At 37.8% G+C, this 22,378-nt stretch overlaps 1 protein-coding gene across 5 annotated transcripts in view; it reads right to left on the bottom strand.

Moving 5' to 3' along the window:
* Positions 1–22,378, bottom strand: part of ARHGEF28 (Rho guanine nucleotide exchange factor 28) — a 289,722-nt gene that overhangs the window by 63,661 nt on the left and 203,683 nt on the right. For all 5 annotated transcript variants that reach the window (XM_088796567.1, XM_088796568.1, XM_088796569.1 and 2 more), the window contains 9 exons: positions 21,889–21,931; positions 17,295–17,418; positions 16,829–16,961; positions 10,001–10,056; positions 8,871–8,919; positions 6,853–6,997; positions 6,653–6,780; positions 4,215–4,355; positions 971–1,218 (listed from right to left, as the gene is read on the bottom strand). In XM_088796567.1, coding sequence (XP_088652693.1) covers positions 971–1,218; positions 4,215–4,355; positions 6,653–6,780; positions 6,853–6,997; positions 8,871–8,919; positions 10,001–10,056; positions 16,829–16,961; positions 17,295–17,418; positions 21,889–21,931 — 1,067 coding nt within the window. The remainder of the gene's footprint in view (positions 1–970; positions 1,219–4,214; positions 4,356–6,652; positions 6,781–6,852; positions 6,998–8,870; positions 8,920–10,000; positions 10,057–16,828; positions 16,962–17,294; positions 17,419–21,888; positions 21,932–22,378) is intronic.

Below are 22,378 nucleotides of genomic sequence, written 5' to 3'. Positions count from 1 at the left end.
AAGTATTCAAGAGGTAAAGGGAAGACATCAACCTATTATGCTCAGATTATATTGAACAAATTCACTTATCAAATAGCCAAATGAAAGACATTTGACATATTTTCTTATTTTTTTAAGTGTTTGTGCAACTTTATCATTTCAATTTATAGTTTTAACACTTTTATAGATTGAAGGAAGGGTTATGTGGAAACATTTAGGGGTCCTCAGGAAGGGTCCTCTCACTAGTTGACCTTACACTGGCTAACTGATCGCGTCCATGGACTCAGTCCTCAGTTGGGAATTTGATTTATGTCAGTGCATCACAAATGGGCCAAGAGGCAGGTAATCATTAGCCAAGATAAAAGAGAAAGATGAATAACCAGGAGGCCAATTTATTAACTGATGGAAAGCAGTAGAGATGTGAGATAGATATTTCAATAAGCTTCAGCGGGAGAAATATCTCTGTCTCCCAGGCAGAAAAATATCTCTGTCTCTCTGAAATCTAGGGCTTTAATGATAATAGATCTGGCTCACTCTAGTGTTTGTTTTGGAGCTGCTGGTCAGACTATCATGGGCCACTCAGGGAGCCACATTATTGGAGAGGCATCACAATAAGCAGTCTAAGTAGAGTTTTCATAAGGGGATTTATTTATGGCTCTGACTCCTGGTGGAGGTGGTGATAGAGCCAGGAATAATCCAGCCAAGTCCTGTGACACACCCAGAGCCAGTCACTGGCTGTTAAAAGCCCTCAGGGACCAGTCATACAAACCAAAATCAAAGAAAAGAAACCAACCCAAACCATCTGTCAATCAGAATGAAATCAATTTCAGTTCTCCACAAGCTTTCAACAATGTAGAGAATCTATTATATTCGTGCAAAGGTAACTGCAATTTTTGCGATTATTTTTAACCTTTTAAATCGCAATTACTTTTGCACCAACCTAATACAAACCTTTAGGTTTCGGAGGTTAGGGCCTTTGAGTTTTTCTTACCTGTTGTACTAGAATATCTCCAATTCGGTTGATGATGAAATTCTTGTCATTGTCAGCACAGGATTCCTGTCTCCTCTCCTTCATGCCGTAGAAGAAATGCCTATGAATTTCAAGTAACTCATCTAAACAGGGGAAAATTTTATCCACGGTGCTGTGGTCAAGCTGCAGCTCCTCTTTCATTCCTTTCCTGAAGACCTCAGACATGATGAACAGGGTCTGAATGTGATGCATTTCTGTTTGCATTAGCTCTGAAACATGTGAGCAGAAACAAGCTATAAACACCAGTATCCCTACTGACTTAAGTTAGCAGCCAAACACTAGATGTTACATAAATAAAAAGAGGGAACGTATAGAAATAACATTCTTCCATTATAAAAGTCAGCATTGATTAAACATTTAATGTAAGGTCAAATTATTGGTCTATATTTTTTTCCAGATAAGAGGACACATGTAAGTTAAGTCCAATATATAAGAATTCAATGTATCGGAAAGTCTCATAATATAAAGCATCTTTAAGTACTTTCAGCTAGAAACCAGGTCTTATTCTCTCCTGAATGCTCTATAAAACATAACTAGGTTTGCCTGTTTTCTTTCTTTCCTTTTTTTTTTTTTTTGTCATTATTGTTTTTGCATTGAGTAGGAGCACAATTAATTTGGCGAATTAAATTGGGTTAAATATAATAAAGTTACTCAAAGCAGACAACAGGAGGTCCTTTCTATTCCTGCATCTGTCTCCAAAATTCTACTTTCTCCAGGGGAAAACAACATCATGGTCAAGGGACATCATAGAGAAAGTGAAAAAACAGTCCACACAGACTGGGAGAAAATATTTGCAAATCACATATCTGATAAGGGACTCATGTTCAGAATACATAAAGAACTCCTGTAACTCAAGAATAATAATTAAAAAAAAAAAAAAAAAAAACTTCAAAAATAGGTAAAAGAGTTGACTAGATGTTTCTCCAAAGAGACATACAAATGGCCAGTAAGCACATGAAAAGATGTTCAACATCATTAGCCATCAGGGAAATGCAAATCAAAACCATAGTGAGATACTACTTCACACCTACTAATTGTAATAAAAAAGATGGGCAATAAAGAAGTGTTGGTGAGGGTGTAGGAAAATTGGGACTCTCATGCAATGCTAATAAGAATGTAAAATGGTACAGTTGTTTGGAAAATAGCCTGGAAGCTCCTTAAAAGGTTAAACAAAGTTACCACATGATGTAAAAAGTGGAAACAACCCCAACTAACCATCAACTGATGATTAGATAAACAGAGTGTGATATACTTATACAATAAAGTATTATTCAGCTATAAAAAGAAATGGAGACTGATATATATATATATGATACAACATGTATTATACATATTGTACAAAAAGTGGTCTTTTGTCCCTGGTTTCTTTCATTTAACATCATATTTTCAAGATTCATTCATATCATAGCCTGATATATAAAAGATCACATAGTGTACAATTCCATTTATGCAAAATGTCCAGAATAGGCAAATCCATAGAGACAAAAAGTAGCTAGCAGTTGCCAGGGGCTGAATGGGAGGGGGAAATGGGGAATGACAGTAAATGAGCACAGCGTTTCTTTTTGGAGTGATGAAAATGCTCTGGAATTAGACAGTAGTTGATGGTTGCACAACTTTGAATATATTAAAAACCATCAGATTACTGTAAAGGGGTGAATTTTATGGTATGTGAATTAAATCTCAATGTTAAAAATGCATCATAAAAGAAAATAATAATTTACATTTTGGGGAGCACTGCAAGTTCTAGATTGGTATTTCCTAACTCACACATTTGGAGAAAGAATCTAAAATATCAGCCATGGATGGTAATCAAATATAATTGTAGTTTTGTTTATTATTTTCTCATAAACAAAATTTTTTTTAACTGAGAACCCACTAACTTTTCATTATTATTGTATACCATGTTTTAGTACCTACTCTGTACTAAACATATATGTATATCATTTCATTTAATCTTTTAACCCATTATAACCAAAAAAAAGATAAAAATGATTTCCCTCATCTTTAAAAGCGAAACAAAGAAGAAGAAAGGTGAAGGATTTTCCCCATAACCCAAGCCTTTCTGACACAAAAGGACATTCTGTGAACTACGCTACATGATAATTCATCCCAAATGGGTTAGATTATTTTTAATATATGAAATGAAGAGATAAATAAAGAAAAATTATAGCACACTATAAATTACATGAGAAATACTACAGGTGAATTGGCTAGTTCCTTTCTGTAACTCCCACCAGTACAGCTCTGGACAGCTTTCAAAGCATGCTCGCACATCATCTCACCTGACCTGCATTAACTACCACCTGCCTCAGGTGAGAAAGGGTCTTCATTGTCAATGAACTTTTTGGTCCATACCTGCATACAGGCATCCGTTGTTTTACCGTGCTTTATTTTCCTTCACAGATGTTGCAAGTTTTTTGCAAAATGAAGGCAAGAGCCTCCATTGGCAAAAAGATCACAACTAGCTCTATTGCAACACATTGTACTGCGGTGGTGTGAAACCAAACCTGAACTCGCTCCAAGGGCTGCCTGTACATAGGATCAGTGAAACCTAAGAGCTCGTCTCATCTTTCAAATAAGGTACCTTCTCGGAACCACTTTTTAGCATCGACTTTGTACCTGAAAATTTTCTAAACTTCATTTTTTCCTAACTAGTGTATAATTGAACTTCCCCTAATTCGGATTGTCTCCAGGCAAAATGGCATGAAATAGTAAAATGTCATCCGAGTTGCACTCCATACTCAGGACTGCAGCACACAGCCACACATTGCTAATCCAGTCCCTGCCGGTCCCACTGCAGTCTGTACGAATGGCATCCCATGGTGTGTGTGGGCTAAGCACAGGGCCACATATGCAGCAGTCCACACTACATCAAAGCATATGAAATTTTACTGTGATTCTTATAATAGCAGAGGTAAAAGAGTATAGGCCATGCCTAAGTAAACTTGGAAAGGGTCTAAGAAATAAACTTTGCTTTGTACCAGGCACATATAATATCTCATAACACTTTAAACTCGAGTGTCATTATCACCATTTTACAAATGGAGAAACTGAGGTCCAGGTACGTTAAACAATTTGTCTGAGATCAAGTAACTAGAAAATGGTAGAACTGGGATTTGAACCCAGGTCTGAATGGTTGCAAATTCCAGGCCCTTTCCTCTATACAGCACTGATTCAGCCCAAGGAGCATATCTGAAAAGCTTACCAAAAATGACATCCTGTCTTTTGATGACATCTTTCTCCTGCCTACTACAAAATGAGGAGTCCACCACAAGACTCCAAGATTCTGCTTCGAATTCCTGGGCATCACTGCTGAGGTCACTCCACAGAGAAGAATCCACGACATCTAAAGTGATTTTAGAAAAGAAAAGTCAGAAGTGGAGTAACATGCGTAATACAAACAGACCTTTTTACAAGTCCCCATATTTACGGATTCATCACACTAATAAACGTGCTATGAACATAGAAACAATTAAGCCAAAATACTGTTGTAGCATTGAAACATCTGAAAACCAAACTAGGAAAATGGTACAAATCAACACTGCTCTCATAAAAGCAAAGAAGTATTAGACATTAATACAGTGATTGTGTATATGCCAAAAAAGAAGGACATTTGAAGATTTTTTTTGTTTGTTTTGGCTTGCTCTATTTTCGTTTTACTTTTGGTAACCTTCAGAGTCCACAGTGTGCTTACAGAATCTTGAACACCCTGATTTCTTTTGCTCCAGGTTATTTTGCACTGTTTACTCAAATCTGAATTTATACTTGATTTGCTTTTTTCCTTGGCTTGCTGTCCTTAATATAAACATGAAGCAGGGTATAAAGACTCGAGTCACATGTGAGTACAGACTTTTCTGACAGAATTTGACCACACACACACACACCCTTTAGAAAATTAAATTCTATTGGTCCAAACAGCACTTCTGAGAGAGATTCTAGCTCAAGTAGTAAAGACAACGTGACAAGTGGTTACTATCTAAAATTTATAAAGAACTCACATAACTCAACACCACAAAAACAAAGAACACAATTAAAAAATGGGCAGAGGACACACAGATGGCCAATAGACATATGAAAAGGTGCTCAACATCACTAATCATCAGAGAGATGCAAATTAAAACCACAATGAGATATCACCTCACACCTATCAAAATGACTATCATCAATAAATCAACAAATGACAAGTGCTGGAGAGAATGTGGAGAAAAGGGAACCCTCGTGCACTATTGATGGGATTGCAGACTGGTGCAGCCACTATGGAAAACAGTATGGAAGTTCTTCAAAAAATTAAAAACAGAACTACCTTATGACCTAGCAATTGCACTCCAATGTATATTTATTCAAAGAAATCCAAAACATTAATCCAAAAAGATACATGCATCCCTATGTTCACTGAAGAACTATTTACAATAGCCAAGAGATGGATACAACTGAAATGCCTATCAATGGACAATTGGATAAAGAAGATACGGTACATATACACAATGGAGTATTACTCTGCCCTAAAAAAGAATGAAATCTTACCATTTGCAACAACATGGACCTAGAGGGTATCATGCTAAATAAAATAAGTTACTCTGAGAAAGACAAATACCATATGATCTTACTTATATGTGGAATCTAAAGAACAAAATAAATGAACAAATAAAACAGAAACAGACTCACAGAGAACAAACTGATGGTTGCCATATGGGAGGGGGCTGTGAGGGGCAGGGAGAAAAAGGTAAAGGAATTAAGAAGTACAAATTGGTAGTTACAAAATAGTCACAGGGATGTAAAGTACAGCACAGGGAATATAGTCAATAATATCATAATAACTATGTATAGTGCAAGGCGGGTACTAGACTAGTCAGGGGCATCATTTCATAAATTATATAAATGTCTAACCACTATGCTGTACACCTGAAACTAATATAAAAGAATATTGAACGCCAACTGTAATTGAAAAATAAAAATCAAAAATATAATGTTTAAGCATTTTAAAGAAAATAAATAAACATGCATTTAAAAAAAAGATGACATGACAATTAAGTTTAAAATAAAAGAAAGACTCCTGCAGCACAGTCCACTCCTTTCTCTTGTTACTACCTACTCTCCTTTAATTTGGTTTTCTTTTACCTATTGCTACAACTCAGATATGCTAAGTAATTCCCCAGATTATGTTCCATCCCACAAAACATGCTCTTTTGAAAAAAAAAAAAATGCTTTTATTCCCATAGAAGTAGGAGGCAACAGATGAGGATAAATATCCCAGAGTTCTAAGCAAGTCCAGTCTTAACTAACTGAAGTGTACATATTTTTATGTATAATCTTATTATGATTCATTATCAGCTGTAAAACTTTTTAAAAGAATAACAACAAACATGCAATGTATGTCATTTTCTTCATTATGTTTTGACATATGTCCATTTAAAAAACATATCCTATTCCCTTGGTCATTCTATGGAAGTATGAAAGTCTTCTTTGGGGCTTTTTTTTTTTTTTTTTTTTTGACCAGAAGAACCTATACCAAAGAGACACCATGAAACAGAATTCTTTTAAAAAGAACAAAGAACATGTTTCAACCTCACATCCTGCAGAAAATTTTCTTTTTGGTGAACACTCATAGAAACACAAGTACATACAAACATGTCTTCTTCTCACCTTCCATTAAGAAAGAATCCGTGGAGGGAGATGAGCCCACGGACTGTAACAGCTCATCAGAATGAGACCTGCTTCTCCAGGTGTTCCCGTCACTCTCAGACTCCAAGGATGTCCCTGACCTCCTGGAACTGGAGGGAGGGAGAAGAGTTAGCTCCAGCAGTGGCTGAAACGTGAAGATATAAAACCACACCAAGCCTTACCTTTCCAGGGAGGTACCTGGAACACTTCTGGACAACGGATGGACCTGTCCCACAGTTTCTTTCCTCCCGGTCGGCAATCCAATAGGCATGGAGGAAGAAGGGTACAAGGAGAGACCAGGCAGTGGGATGTCTCTAAATGAAGAATCTGGAAATCAGAATGGATGCTTCATGTGTTTTCATTGAGGGCAGTAATTACAAGAAAAGGTAGTCACTTAAAAGCCAGAAAGCTAAACACTTGAATGGCAGCTTCTAATGTAGCACATGCCGAGCCTTGAAACCAGTCTCCCTGCCACATCCTAACACCTGCTTCAAATGTCCCTTCCATCTCACACCCTCCTGATAGCTTTGCTGCAGGCCTGCTTCAACATATCCACTTGGAGACTGTTGATGGCTGGGATTATACAAACAAACAAGAAAATGGAATGGGGAAACACTGGCACGGCTTTCTCATAAACCACTGCTTGCACTCCTCAGAGCCAGCTTTAAATAGATGCAAGGTGTTATTAGCACTATTACTAGAATGCATATGGTGTGTATAAACAAGCATACGCACACACAGAGCATGTCAATGGATTGGAATGATGCTGGGAGTCTGTTTCTTTGTGGTAGAAACATTTCAGGCAAATGAAACCTTCAAGCCAAGCTGAGCTGTTCTCTCTCACACACTGAAAACTAAATGGTGCTTTAATACCTGTCTGGTCAGTTCTAAAATGTTGGGCATAGATGAATTTACATTTGATGTGTACTACAAATGACTCTCAGAATATATTTCAGTCCTATAATATTATAGCTGTAGCTATCCAGCTTCTCAAGCAAGAGGGGTTAAATACTTATATGGAACTCCAGGATATTATAAAGAATTTTACACATATATGATTTACTTTTATTCTCGTGACTCCCAAGTAAAGAGGAGAACTAGACGGTATTTTATCAATTCTAAGATGCTTTTTATTTTCACACTTAACCTTATGAAATAGAGAAGTACCTTACAACTGAGGTTGAAGGGACTTCTGGCATCACAGCAGGGGAGTAAATGATGTCACAGTTGTTACTGTCTGCACTAGTTCAATGTTGTGTAACATCACAATAAATTGCATATCATCATGAATTTGCATTACCTCATTATTTCAATTCAAGTGGTTTTAAAAACATGGGCCACACTTTGTTACAGCATTGAAATGAAAAGTGACCACAAACTTAAAATGCCTGGCACCTGGCAAGCAACGCAGTTTTGAAGCAGAAGAAATTGCAGACCCTCTCATAACAAATCAAAGCCTTTTTGAACATAGGAGATGAAGGTGTTGATGGGTTTTGCATGCAACATAAAGAACTGTCAAAGGCTGCCAATTATACTCAAGAGGAATTGTTTAAACTTCAGCCATACAGAATTCAAGAAAAAAGAACAGAACCACCAAGTTTAACAATATGCAAACTAAACTTGGGTATGCTTTAAAATCTCACTGTCATCCTAAAGGGGCTGATGAGATCACAGCCTCAAGCACAGCCAATAAAAAGTACCAAGTTGCTATAACAACGGACAACAGGAAATGATAAGAATCTACAGATTCTGAACTTAAAGTTTTTTTCCCTAAACTTTGTGATTCTTAAGAAGTATGTGGTGTGTATTTGCCAAGATAAATATATGCTACTGCTAGGATAACATAAAATTATATCCATTTGATATAGTGTTTCTCTTTTCCCCAAAAAGGTTATTAAATCAATAGTGCATATTACACTAGACTGCATCTTAGAATTGAGGTAATATCATAATACCTTCTCCATATAGTCCTCCCTAATGTAAAAATCCATATAGCATATATAGCACAAAGGCTATTAGGCTGCCATAGAAATTCATGCCATTCTTGACCTCTTTGTCCAACTAAAAATTATGCCAAGCACGTGTCACGAAAGAAGAAATAATTCAGCAAATGAGAAAACAAAAAGAAGGGGTGTTTTACACTGGAAAAATGTGTGGCATGTATGAAATTAAAAAAGTTCTTGTTTCCCACATCACTTACTTCCAAGGATGGTCTGCGGTTTGTTCTTGTTATATTTCTCTTGGAATTTCTGGTAAAGAACATTAGAAACACATAAACTAAGATCAAAGCACCATTGGACTACAGTTAGAATGTCCACACAGTTAGAACACAGAGCAGGTTTCTTATCTATATCATTTCCGTTGTTTGCTTGTTTTTATTTACTTCAAACAAAAAGGAATTCAGAGCAAAAGACATTAAATGCAACAGAGAGAAAAATGTTATGATAATGAGATGTGCAAGTTATAATGAAGGTGTGTCACATGAACACATTTCATGACTATCCCAGCTTTATTAAAAGCCTAGGAGAACCAGAAATCTCCGGTTCACATGTCCAGACTCAGGCTGAAAGGGGAGTTCCTATCAGGGCTGCCTTTCTCCTACAGATTTCTTTCTGCTCCTGGCAATCCCTCCTGTCTTCAACAACTTGGAGCATTGAAGTATCACCCTCAACTCTGTGATCTGACACAGTGTGTGTGGTAGTTACCATGGAGGTCGGTAACTCCAAGTTTCCCTCTGGAGGGTCATCATGCTTACTCACACGCATTTCTGACATGACTTTAGCGTGGAAAAGAAAGCAATACAATGATAGATGTCACATCTACTCAAGCCCACAGTCACACACAGAGAACATTCTTCTACTATAGTCCAGTGGGCCTCACTGTATGTGGTCTTAGGACCAGCAACACCCCCTGAGAACTTGTTGAAATGCAAATTCTCAGGCCCCACCTACACCTACTGCATCAGAAATTATGGGGGTGGGGCCCAGAAATGTCAACAGGTCCTGCACGTGATTCTGATGTTTGCAAAGTACTGCTCTAGACTTCATTTACATATGCTCAGAGTTTCCTCTGATAAACCAAGAAGATTCCGACAGAAAGGCTAACCCACCCACACTGCATAACACGGGTGGCCAGACTGGTGCTTTCCCTCTAGTTCTGAGAGTACAGAGTTAAGGGAATAACTATATACTTTGGGCATGTGTTATTTTATTGCTACAAAGATCACTTTAGAAGTAAATCTAGACAGTAATAAAAGAGTAAAAAGCTAAACATAATATGAAGCAACCAAGCTAGATATAAACATGTAATATTCACAAATGACAGCATTACCTTGGTACATGGAGGCGCAGCGTCTTTACAACCCTTATGTACATTTGCATTACAGTCTGAAACAAAGGGAAAAAATAGAAAAGCATCCATCTTATTTAAGTTAATCTGAAATAAGTAAGATTACAATATGGTTTTACCGGTCATTACAAAAATAGCACATACACATTAAAAATATTTAGAAAACTTAAGAAGGAAAAAATATTTAAATCACATGTCGTCCCACCGACTCAAGCACAAGCACACAGTTCATATTTAAATTCCTTCGAGATATGGTTTCCCTTTTGCACAGGATCTTATCAGTTATGACACCTGGAATTATGCATGACCTACATTTCTCTGTCTGCCTGAGAACTCATTTACTATATGTGCCCTATATTGCAAGAGATTTCTGACATCTGGCTGGAGCAACTGCCCACTCCCACACCAGTTAAAATGCCTATGAAAACAGAAGGAAAGGAAAACTCACAACAACTATGGGAAAAAGAAATGTATCATCCATCTCTGACAGAATTCCTACTCACTAGAGGTAGCCAAGTTAAAAGAGAAAAGTTAGTGGCTTGACTATGTTTTACTTCATGAAACGATGTGGCCTCATCTCACTGAACAAAGCAAGAGAGCCCTTTGCCTGCCCCTTTCTGACCAATGGCTCAGAGACACAAGTTGTTGTCACAGAAAACTGACCCTGTATGGGCACTACTTTCTGCCAGTCTGCTGTCTTCTTGCCCTCTCTCCTTCCCCCCTCCACACCACCCACCACAACCACCCTGCCCCCAGACCCCTCCATGCTATGTGTAGCTAGAGGAACCTGTGGCTTATCAGAAGCTACATTAGAAAGAATTCTTCCAGAGGGGTAGGAAGGTCCCATTTAGGTCCATCAAAGCCACACTGGAAAAGTGCCTGTAACCCCCTGAGACCCGTACAGGAAGCTGAGCTCAACCACCTCCCATTGGAGGTCTGTGGAGGCATTTTAGCCAACACCTCAGGGGCCAACGAGCATGGCCCAAGCGAATTCATGACCTGGTCCTGCTGGCAAACACCAAAATCGGACGGCTGTCTTCTCATTCCAGAACAAGCAAGTAAGAGGAAAAGGAAAAAAGAAGCTATGAGCTACCACAGAACAAAGTTACATTGAAAATTCACAGGCAGAGTGAGCCAGAGTATTATTAAATCCAGAAAGAGAGAAAAATTTAGATATTTGAAATGTATTCGTTCTAAGACACACAATAGACCTAAAATAGGACCAAAAGGCCATGAAAGGAGAACACGATGTGACAATAGGCCAATAGGATGACAGGAAAATGGAGCTTTGTGAGATGAGAAAAGACTACAAGGAAGGAAAAAGGACAAGAAGAACTTAAACTGAAGTGAGAAGAATCAATGAGACAAAAATATCAAAGCAGCACTTCGAAATTAAACTTGAAAGATTCCCTCCAGAATGTGGAGAAAAGAAGGTTATAATTATAAAATAGAAGCTGTCATACAAAGACAAATAACAGAAATCACACTTCTCCAAGGAAGAAATCAGAAAAATTAGCTCAGAAGCAATAGTCAAAGCGACAACTGACAAGAACTTTTTTAAAGCTGAAAAAGAACCAAAAAAGGCAGATAAAACAATCTCACTGTTCCCTAGGAATAATAATTAAATGACACCTACTCTATAGAAACATTCTGACAATATCTGTATAATTGAAAAATTAAAAGTGCCTCAAGTAGAAAAAGCAGACAAAAAAGGTTACCAACAAAAGAATAAGGTCAGGCAGTCCCCAGATTTTTCTACTATTCTATTAAATGCCCAGATAGAATGGACCAGCTTGGCAAAGTATTCAGGAGAAAACATTTAGCCTAAGAAGTTAACTAGATAAATTACTTTTCTTTTACGAAAGAAGCAAAGATATACCCATAGCTACACAAGATTTCAGAAAAAATATCACTCCAATAAACTTTAAAAAAAATTTTTTTACCTAACATTTTATCCTAGCCCATTAAGAGCAGAATCAAAATTAAGGGTTCAGGAATAAATCAGGTGGTTTTTTTTCCCCAAAAAAAGCAAAAGTGAGCCCTGAAACCAGCTAAAGAATCATAAACCAAAAAAATTGTAAGTAGAGACTCAGATAACCAAGTAGAGACTCAGATACCAAATTATTCTTGAAAAAGATATTTTTTGAAAGATTATACATACAATATAAAAATAATAACTTAATGATGAATTTAGTATACTGACAGAGACTGGGGGGAAAAGGGTATATATGGGAAATAAAAGAATATTCAATTAACATAGCCTTAAAGTTATTATTAATAGACAATAAAAGAGCATATCATCTTGCCAAAATCCCTGGAGAAGATAAAAGCAAACAACACCTGGTATAAATAGCTAAAACAGACATCAAGGAAAATAGCATAGAACTATAAAAGATAGTTTGATAGCTATAAGATTAAATGTAAATCAGAAAAAAAATCAGTATAAAAGAAGGTCTCTCAGTTATATTACAGAATACCTATACCTAAATTAAAGACACAAACCCAAAATCAAAAACAAAACATTAGTTAAGGGAACTACAAAGAAAAGGAGAGGAATATTAATTTTAAACAAAGTAAAATTTAATGCAAAAGACTTAATGACATTAAAAGGGTAATTTTATGTTGATGAAAGTTAAATCTACAGTAAAGGTATGTTCTATGAACTTCAGTGTGCCAAATAATGTAACATCAAAATATAAGCAGTGAAATCTATTTATAAATAAGGAAAATGTTATAAAAACACAATATTTGTGAAAACTAGCAACTCAGGCTTTAACAAAGAAAAATGTGGACACCAGGATTTTGAATATTTATGTCATGTTTTGTTTCATATCATGTTTTTAAGATTAAAACTATGAACCTTCACAATTAGAGACAAAATTACACCAATCAACATGGATTATATACTAAAAACAGCTAAGGTTGGACATATCATATTTTTTTAATCCAATGTAAAAAACTTAATGTTAAAAGTTTAAAACCCCAAATACTCCCCTACCCTCAAATCTGTAAATCTCACAACTTCTTCTAAAAAACTGTGGGTTAAGGAAGAAATCAAATGTATATTCATACTGATTCTAGAATTTAATCTTAGGCAATAATCAAAGATGTGGACAGTGATATGTGTAAAAGAATTCTCATCGCAACATTATGTTGTGAAAAATTTGGAAGACACTTAAGTATACAGTAAGCAAGAGATAACGAAATACATTTTATAGCATCATCACATGAAACATTAGCATAACAAGCTGACTTTTTTATTAGAAGGGACTCCGCCAGCAATTTTCTCTAGGTGGTAAAATTTGAGACATTTTTAAGGTTCTCCTTAAACCTGTATCTTCAATGAATCCTGTTGTATTTTTTTAAAATTAAGGACTGCTTTAATAGCTAAACATATCCTATATACTTTCAGCAATTTCCACCTTCCACTAAAACTCCTATGGCCATCCACCTGACCAACTCAGCATGAACCAACATATTCTGTACTACAAAAAGTTTACTTTTCAGTGAGCCCTGGCTCCCTAAGCTACACTAACTACGTTTGAGTATCTGACTACTACATATTATTAACTACATATTAGCTATACATAAGCATCATTAACTATGTATTTGTGCCTAAGGGCCCAGCGTAATGATAGCTGCTGTAGGGGATACAAAAAAAAAATTGTTGTGTGATTATGGTCCTGAAAAAACTGAAAGTCTACTTTAGTAGTTACAATCAGAAGAGGTTGTACATAACCCGGTATTAAATAGAATAGGAAAACATCATGTGTCAGAATTTAAGTCCCAGTGGTCAGGGAAGACTTTCCAAAAGGAAGTAAGAAACCTGGACTGACGCAAAGGAGTAGGGGAAACTGAGAGAAGGGAGATTAGCATAAACGCAGGAACAGAGACAGGAAAACGCACGCACGGGGAAAGCAGGACAACAGGCCTGGCACGGCCTCTGGTTGTAGACAAAGGCTGAGGAGGGAAGCAACCGCGGGCCTACTGGGCAGGACGCAGCCAGGGAACCCGACGCATCGGAGAGCTTGGGCTTCGTCCAGCGAACAAAAAACAGAGAAGTCCTTAAGTGTGTATGGGCTGATGAAAGTGCTGTTTTACAAAGGTTAATGTGGTAAAAGTATTCAGAATAAACTGTAAGTGAAATACCTGGAGAGGGAAACGACCAGTTTGCTCTCCGCAGTTCCGAAGGTGGCGATGAGAATCGGCAGAGTGGTCACAGTGAGAAAGGAAATGAAACGGTGACTGAACAACATCGACTGCAGGGACCAAAGGAAGAGGAGGCAACGTGCCCAAGTCTGAGCTCCTACCGTTAGGGGAGCAGGAAGCACAAACTTTTGCAAGTGGATTTTTAGGTCAGTTTTAGCCACACTGGTCTGGGAGACACAAAAGCTCTGGATGGTGTTGCCTACAGATAGGGTCACTCTGAGCCAGTGTGACTGGGACAGTCTTAGTTTATTACCCCTGTAGTTCTTCCATTATCCTCAAAAGGGGCCACAAATACATGGGTGCTCAGCCTCTCTAGACAACCAAAAATACGGAAGTAGAAAGTGAGGGGTAAAGACATTAATCTGGGAAGAACAGGTCTAAATATAGTATTTTAAAACAAAATATCGGATGACTATACTTAGAAACAAAAAGGGGAAAAAAATAAATGCCCAAGACCTGAGTTTGGAGGGCACTCAGTTAGGAAAAAGGAGACAATACAAGTAGTAAAACAGAAGAGCAGTGTGCCATGGAAAAGAGAACATTTACCTAAACGAAAGGACAATCAACGGGAAAACAAGAGAGACATCAGGGAGTCAGAATAATGAGCAAAGACCCTCAGATTTGACTAGCACTTGATGCTAAGTTTCCGTCAAAAGCAGGACTTCTGTTAAATATGAAGCCACAGGCCAAAATGCAGATGGGTAAGGAAGACATGGCAGGGACATCAGAGCCCCGAGTGAGGCTCACACAGCTTGAGGAGTTTGTCTTAAAATGAGGGGAGAGAAAGGTAGTGGATGTGGCTGGGGGTACAATTGTAGGGACCCAGCCTTGTGACCAAGGGAGGAGCAACGACCTATAAAACACATGCCATCACACATATACGCTGACTGCTGACATGCAGGCAAGGCAGAAACAATCCATCAACAATGCCTACAGCAAATTTCTAAAAACTTAACAAATTACATCACATCTGAACTGCTGGATGCTATTTCAGCTCCCATAAAAGAAAGAAGTCAAGTCTTCAAGGAAAGTGAAGTTCAAGCACGCACAGAGCTGGTGTCACTAAAGACAGTGTCACCTGTGAAAAGAAAACTCCATCGGCCTTCAATGCCATGTGCAGATTCTATTTTCATTAGATGTATACCTATCGATACATTTCAGTTTTTCATTTAATCATCTTCTAGGAATTTAAAGAGGAACTTTACATGACACCTTGCCCTGCTCTGCTTTTCCTTTTATGCTCCCATCTCACCCCCAAATAGCCCTCTAATTCTGGCACCAACAAATACCATAAAATGTATTTCACCTTCCTGGGCCTGAATTCTTTTGCTCTGCATGATTCTTTCACTCTACTATGTCCCTACTATGCACATTGTTCTAGGTACTGTGGATATAGCAGAGAAGAAAATCAACAAACAAAAATCCAACCCTCCTCAAATTTATATTCTGGTGAAGAAGGCAAATAAGAAAACCAATATATAAAACATACAGTAAGTTAATGGCGCTAAATGTTGGGGCGGGGAAGGGGGGAGAGGAAACGAGGGAAGGATGAGCCGAGCATAGAATGGTCAGGAGGCCTGGCTGAGGAGGTGTCATCTGAGCAGACCTGAAGGAGGCGAGGGGCAAATATACAGCCCTGTGAGGGAAGAGAACTGCAGGCAGAAGGAAGAGCCAGGAAAGGCTCTGTGGCACGGTATGCCTGGCGCGAACAGCACAGATGACCGAGTGATTGGAGCAGAGGGAGCGAGGGGGAGAGGAAAAGACAGGAAGGGCAGATCCTGGGGGCCTTGTAGCCACTGGCAGGGCGGTGGCTTTTAGTCTGGGGTTGACAGGAAGCCACTGGGGGATTTGGAACACAGGGATCTATGCCTCACCAAGCTCACTGTGGCTGATGTTGTGAGAACAGACTTTAGGGGGTAAATGTTCAGGGAAACCAGTTAGAAACTACTGCAATGATGGCTTTAGATCAGGGTGATAACAGTGGCAGGGATGAGAAGTGCAGACTTTCAGATACATTATTTCAAGAAAGCGCCAAAAGGATTGCTGAAGAATTGAATATGGGGAGGGGGAAGGAGGGGAGGGAGGGAGGGAGGGAGGGACGGAGGGAGGGAGGGAGGGAGAGATGGGGGGGGGAGAGAGAGAGAGAGAGAGAGAGAGAGAGAGAGAGAGAGAGGCATAGAAATACTCCAAGATTTTTGGCACCATCATCCGGCAGGAATAATGGAGAAGCCATTAACTAAGACGGTCAGCTTGTAGGTGGGCACAGGAGAGGGAGAGCAGAGTTCCGTTTTGGATACGTGACATTTGAGAAGTTTCCTAGATACCCAAGTGGAGATGTTAAGTTGGCGGTCAGGTATACAAGTCTGGGCTCTGGGAGACGATGACTCGTGGACATAAAGTACTGGCTTTAACCATCATGGGTCATTGCTTGATAAGTTGTTAAATCATATGCAGGGCACTAAAACAAACGTCTATGTGCATATGCTTAGCAATGGCCCTGTCCTCAAGGGGCTTCCTGTCTAGGGAGGGAAAGCACAAAGCCACACACACACACACACACACACACACACACACACACACGCACGAGGCCCGAGAACTTACTGGAACACTGGAATGACTCTTTCCCCAGGAGCGTTTTATCACAAACCAAGCACTGCAGAACCCCAGAGAATGTCCCAGGGACAAATTGATGTCGACTCAGTTTCTCTTTGTCTTTGGCATCCTTGCTTTTTGTCTTCAGATACAGCAGCAGCAGCAAAGTGTGGGGAAATGAGAAAAGAGAAATGCTGAGAGCCAACTCTCTTACCGAAGTCATACACATGAAGTCTCTTCATTTACTATTGGCACTTAAGGAGTGCGATAACACCACATGTAATGGTACCCAGGACGCAGCTGTCTTAGTGTGTCCAATCACTTGGACAGTACTCCATAAGAACCATAGAAGCTTTCCCATACATGCGTATAAAACGTGAGGTAAGTGATTGTAAAGGGAAAGTGGAAACTATACTAATTGCTGAGACACTGCACCATCTATGATTTATAGATGACAGGCACAAACCTTCATTACCTTAGATTTATTGCGAGGGCTAGTCATCCTATTCATGAGGAAGCTGAATGTTCGGCTCACTTTGTACTTTTCAGACTCTGATTTGGCAGGTATAATGTATTTATCCCATTCCTCTTCTGGAATTCTACAAAAAAGAATCTGTTATCACGGCTTATAGGACTTAAAGAAGGAGCAAAATACAGGATATTCACATGTGTGTGCATGTGCACACACACACATACATATTTTAATACATATATTTTATATACAGATCTATACATTTATTTTTATACAGATATTTACACATATTTTTTCAGGTTTTAATGGTTATTCTAAAGATAAAGATAGAAACTATTCAAATATATCTTATAGATGGATAGGTAGATAAAGCAACTATCTCACACTGTTAATAATTATAGAATCTAAGTGGTATTCAGTATGTAATTCAATTTTTCTGTATACTTCAAAATTTTTCATAGTAAAATATTAGGGAAATAAAGGAAATTTTAGGCTTATAATTTTACTCTGAAAACATTTATCTTCCTGTTTACTATGCTAATAGAATTTTCCTCAGGCACAGAGAAGCCAAATAACCAACAATATGGAACTGGATTTTATTTATTTTTGGAACATAGAGATAATACTCAGCCGACACACATTTCCTGTGTCAATATAGCCTGAGAAACAGACTTGACTGCTTCTTGGTTCAGTGTCTCACACTCAAACAGGCTATTTGCAATCTGAGACTCTCTAGATTGCACCCCCCACCAAAAATAAATAAATAAATAAAATAAGAGGCAAGCTAGAGGTAATTTCACCCAGTCTGTGAACACACTGAACATCATTTATTTTCCTTTAATACATATAATAATTCATCAGAAAAAAACAAGTCCCAGCTATGAAAAGTTATACAATATTTCCTCTAGAACTTTCTCTGATAGTCTTATATTTCTAATATTATTAGAGAGGGACGGAGGGAGGGAGGGAGGGAAGGAGAGAGAGAGAGAGAGAGAGAGAGAGAGAGAGAGCATATATTAAGGATCAACCTAAATATCATGTCAAACCAGATAACACTTCCTTTAGACTATTTCCAAAATGAACATTTCATAACCAAAGTCTCTCCCACTTCTCATTTGTCAGCATTAGTGGCTAACACATTCATCTCTGGGGAATACTTTTGAAAAGAAGTTATATTATTGATATGCACTAAAATATATATGATTACATTTCATGAAAATGAATTCAATGACATCTTTCTAGGACTTCAGTTTTCCTCATGTGATCAGTTACAGGCTTAGACTAAATTATTACTAAGGGCCCTTCTCACACTTAAATATAATATGTACTTACCCGGTATGTATTAAACAAAAATTTAAATTATTTAACCTCTAGACAATTTAGAGTTCAAACCTATGAGTGCCTTCAGAAAAACATAATAAATAATGGCTTTAGAGCTGCCTCTTGGTCATGAAGATCTGAAAGCATAGTGAAGCAGGACAGTGTGTATCCTGCTTCTGGAATACCGCACAGTAAGTGATACTGGGTTTGCTACTTAGAGAAAACAATTGAAAAGGTTAGAAGGAAAGACAGTGAATAGAAGTGAATGTACCATACAACTACTCAGAGTAACGAAAGGAACGAAGACCCTCTTATTTCTTTTATTCCCACAGCTACCTCCTTAGACAACTGACCAGTTCATATACTCTGTAAATGTCCATACCTCTTGTGTCTTAAGCGTCCTAATTTGCAAAACTCATGGCATCATATTCAACAGCCTCACTTTTGGAATGGGGAGAAAACAACGCATTTGAGAGCTTAGGAAGAATCCTCTCAGGAACACCTTTTGTGACCCCACCAAGGGCCATTCAGTGTCTAAGAGAACAGTAGATGGTGAGAAGACATAAAGCTCAGAACTAAAGAATGGTAAGGTCAATGGATTTTGAGCTCAAGAAGACCTCTCCCCTACTTCCCAGCAGGAACACAACTCTCTCAAAGAAAAGAAAATTAATTATGGTTTACTCGACTCTACTCCCAATTCCCCATGCTACAGAAGACTATATCAAGAACAATGTTGCAGTTTTGACGTAAAACCTACATACGTACCACAGTTTACCATGGAACCTATATATTTCTACAAAATGACATAAAATCATACCAAGTAATCTTTAAGCTCAAAGGCTGGTAAGACCTGAGACATGACAATGTATACAAAACAAAAAAAATACTGAAACACTAAATATTAAAAACTCAGAATAAGCATCCAACCCAGTAGAAATGTGAGGATCATAGTCATTATCCACTGTCATTTTATGAAAATGGATAACAGTGTAACCTCTGCACAAATGTAGAAGGTTGGTTGATTCCATGTTTCAAATCTAACTATGTGGTATTCACCTACAATAACAAATAGGTACTTTAGAGAACTGAGGAGGGAAAAATCCTCAACTGATTTCACCACAAAATTTAAATAGCTTGTCAATTTATAAGCATCTGGAAAAAATTAATTTAAACTCTTTTCAATATCCCAAAACGAGAATGCCTAAGCTCTATTATAGTCAATTAGATGACCAATGCAATCAACCGCCATACAGTTTTACAAGCTCCTTTCTTCAGAAATGCTCTTGGTATTACCTTTTCAGTAGGTAAACAGATATTTAAAATATCTTAAGAACATGTAGCCTCAATATCTTAATCCTTAACCTACTATATCCATAACCTACATTTAAAAAATAAACTGGGAGTCTAATTCACAGAAAGTTCCCACTATCCAAATTGAAAATTGACACAGTAAGACTTCTTTGAACACTCGGATGCTCAAATGTTTTTAATAAAAGCAGATGTAGTCAACTTAAGGTAGATGGCGGCAATAAAGTATGAAGTCACGCCACATAATGTTTAAGAAGTTGGGATAGATGGAATGTCACTCCTGCAGAAATGAGCCTGCAAGGTCTGGAGCGAGCCCTCTTTTACCTGGCTGCATTTTTCCCAGAAACTAAGTGATTAATATAAACAAGAATTCCAATGTAGGTAGGTAAATATGTGCAACACGACCAAAGCAAAGCATTAGGTATGGCCAGGGCTCTACTGGCATATCCAACAAGGTATTGGGAATAGGATAGATTAGAGAAAAGATCTACTCTACTAGATACACCAGGGGATGTGATTGAGAAAGTCAGATGCTTTTAGGATGTACAGATCAAGGGAAACTAAAGAGAAAAAAAAACAAACAAAAAAAAAAACAGGAATGATAGCAAATGAAGAATAAGAGAGAAAGGGACACTCTCTATATACATCTCATCCAAGTAAAATCACTTTATTTTCTAATATTTAACCAATTATGACATTGGCTCTTCTAGTCTTAAATCCCTCTCCTAATGAAAAATAGTTTTTATGTAAAATAAACTCTTGATAATCAGTCCATTATTTCTCTAATGTTAAAAAGATGGCAGGGAGAAGACTGCTAACCAAAATGATGAATGCATTCCAGAATTAGTAAATTGCTTAAATGAAGTAATAAACGTAAGCAGCTTAAAACAGTACAAGGCACATAAAACACCCAGTGATGGTCAGTTATTGCTGCTCCTGCTTTTGTCATGGTCATGCTGTCACCTTCCTCATCCTCCTCATTTTGAAGGGCATTCTTAGTCTTCCTCTGGTTTTCTCATTTCAAAGTTTCTATTCTATCTCCAAAATACAGGCATAAACAAAAGGAGGCTTTTTCTTATTGATACTTTTACTCCAAGATTTAAAGCAAAATAGTACATCTTGATCTATATATTAAAACATTTCAGAATTTTAGCATTAATAGCACCAAAATTAAAACCTTTTTCTTCTTTTCCATGTGGTCTCTTAAAGCCAAACATTTATGCCATTTCTAACCTAACCTCAGAGTTATTTCACATGAGCAGTTAGTTACTCAAGGCCAACAGCACTCAACAATTTTCCCAGCTCACTAGTCAGCTTCCCAAACTTTACTCCAGCTATAGTTTTACTTCTTAAGGAAAAGAGAAGCTTAGGCATAAAGCTTTCAAATCTGCATATCTATCAGAAGATTGATAATGCTTAATGTACTTTCTGCATCATTTACCCATTGTTTCCAACTTAACACTTCTAAGCAGTACTCCATCCAGATAGTAGAGATGTACGTAATTTTACTAACAATTGTCACCCCAATAAATTTAATAAAATAAAATAAAAAGAAAAAAGAAAAAAAAATGCAGATAGTAGAGATGTTTAGGCACTTTCTAAAACTGACCCCCCAGGGCCTATTACCGTAGTAAGGGCAGACAGCCCTAACCAGATCCTGATACCTTTCTAAAGCAGGTAGATCTCACGCAGCTCCCTTTGATCCTGTATGTCAGAAGTGTTTGGTTTTGACAATAAGTCAAAATAGAATACTCTGTCCCCAGTCCTGAGGACTGCATATCTGGGACTGAAAAGAGCAGCTGGGTGACCTATGTTGATACAGATCACAAAAGAAGCAAAGGATTCAGGCAGTCACATTAAATAGAAACCTCACAAACAATTAAACAAATACCAAAAATGACGTGCACACATTTCCACATCATTTGATGGGTCAAGCAGTCCAGTCCCTCGGGAAATCTGGAACAGTTACCTTTTTTCTCCTGGTGGCTCCGGTAAGCTGTAAGCTCTTTGTTCTACAAAACACAGAACAATAAAATGAAAACTAAGGCACACAAACTAGTAGTCATGTGTTAATGTGAAATGCACACACTCAACCATATTTCATTATATACACCACCAGTTATGAGAAAACAAGTCACTTTATATAAATGGGGCACTGCTCTGGATATTTTTATCACTTTCCCTGGTTTGGAGAGAATGGGGAAGAGACCAACACATGGCAATATTCAGCGTTTTTTGAACTAAGATAGCATCTGCAAAGGGCAGCAAATATTTTCAGAAGTGCAGGAAATCGGTTTTGTCGTTTTGGATATTTCTCACCAGAGCTTCATCCCTTATTTGTAACACTAATTCCCCAACATAATCAATAAATATCTTAGCTGCTTTTTAAATGAAGCTCAAAAGAAAAGTCTTGTAGCCAAGCCTAAAGAAAAGACCATTTTCATATAGCTGCGATGCCT

Source organism: Rhinolophus sinicus, chromosome 3 (assembly GCF_057876585.1).
Source record: "Rhinolophus sinicus isolate RSI-liver-muscle chromosome 3, RSI-T2T, whole genome shotgun sequence".
Taxonomy (NCBI): domain Eukaryota; kingdom Metazoa; phylum Chordata; class Mammalia; order Chiroptera; family Rhinolophidae; genus Rhinolophus; species Rhinolophus sinicus.
Note: the sequence above shows the minus strand (reverse complement) of the source record. Positions and strands in the feature narration are given on the sequence as shown.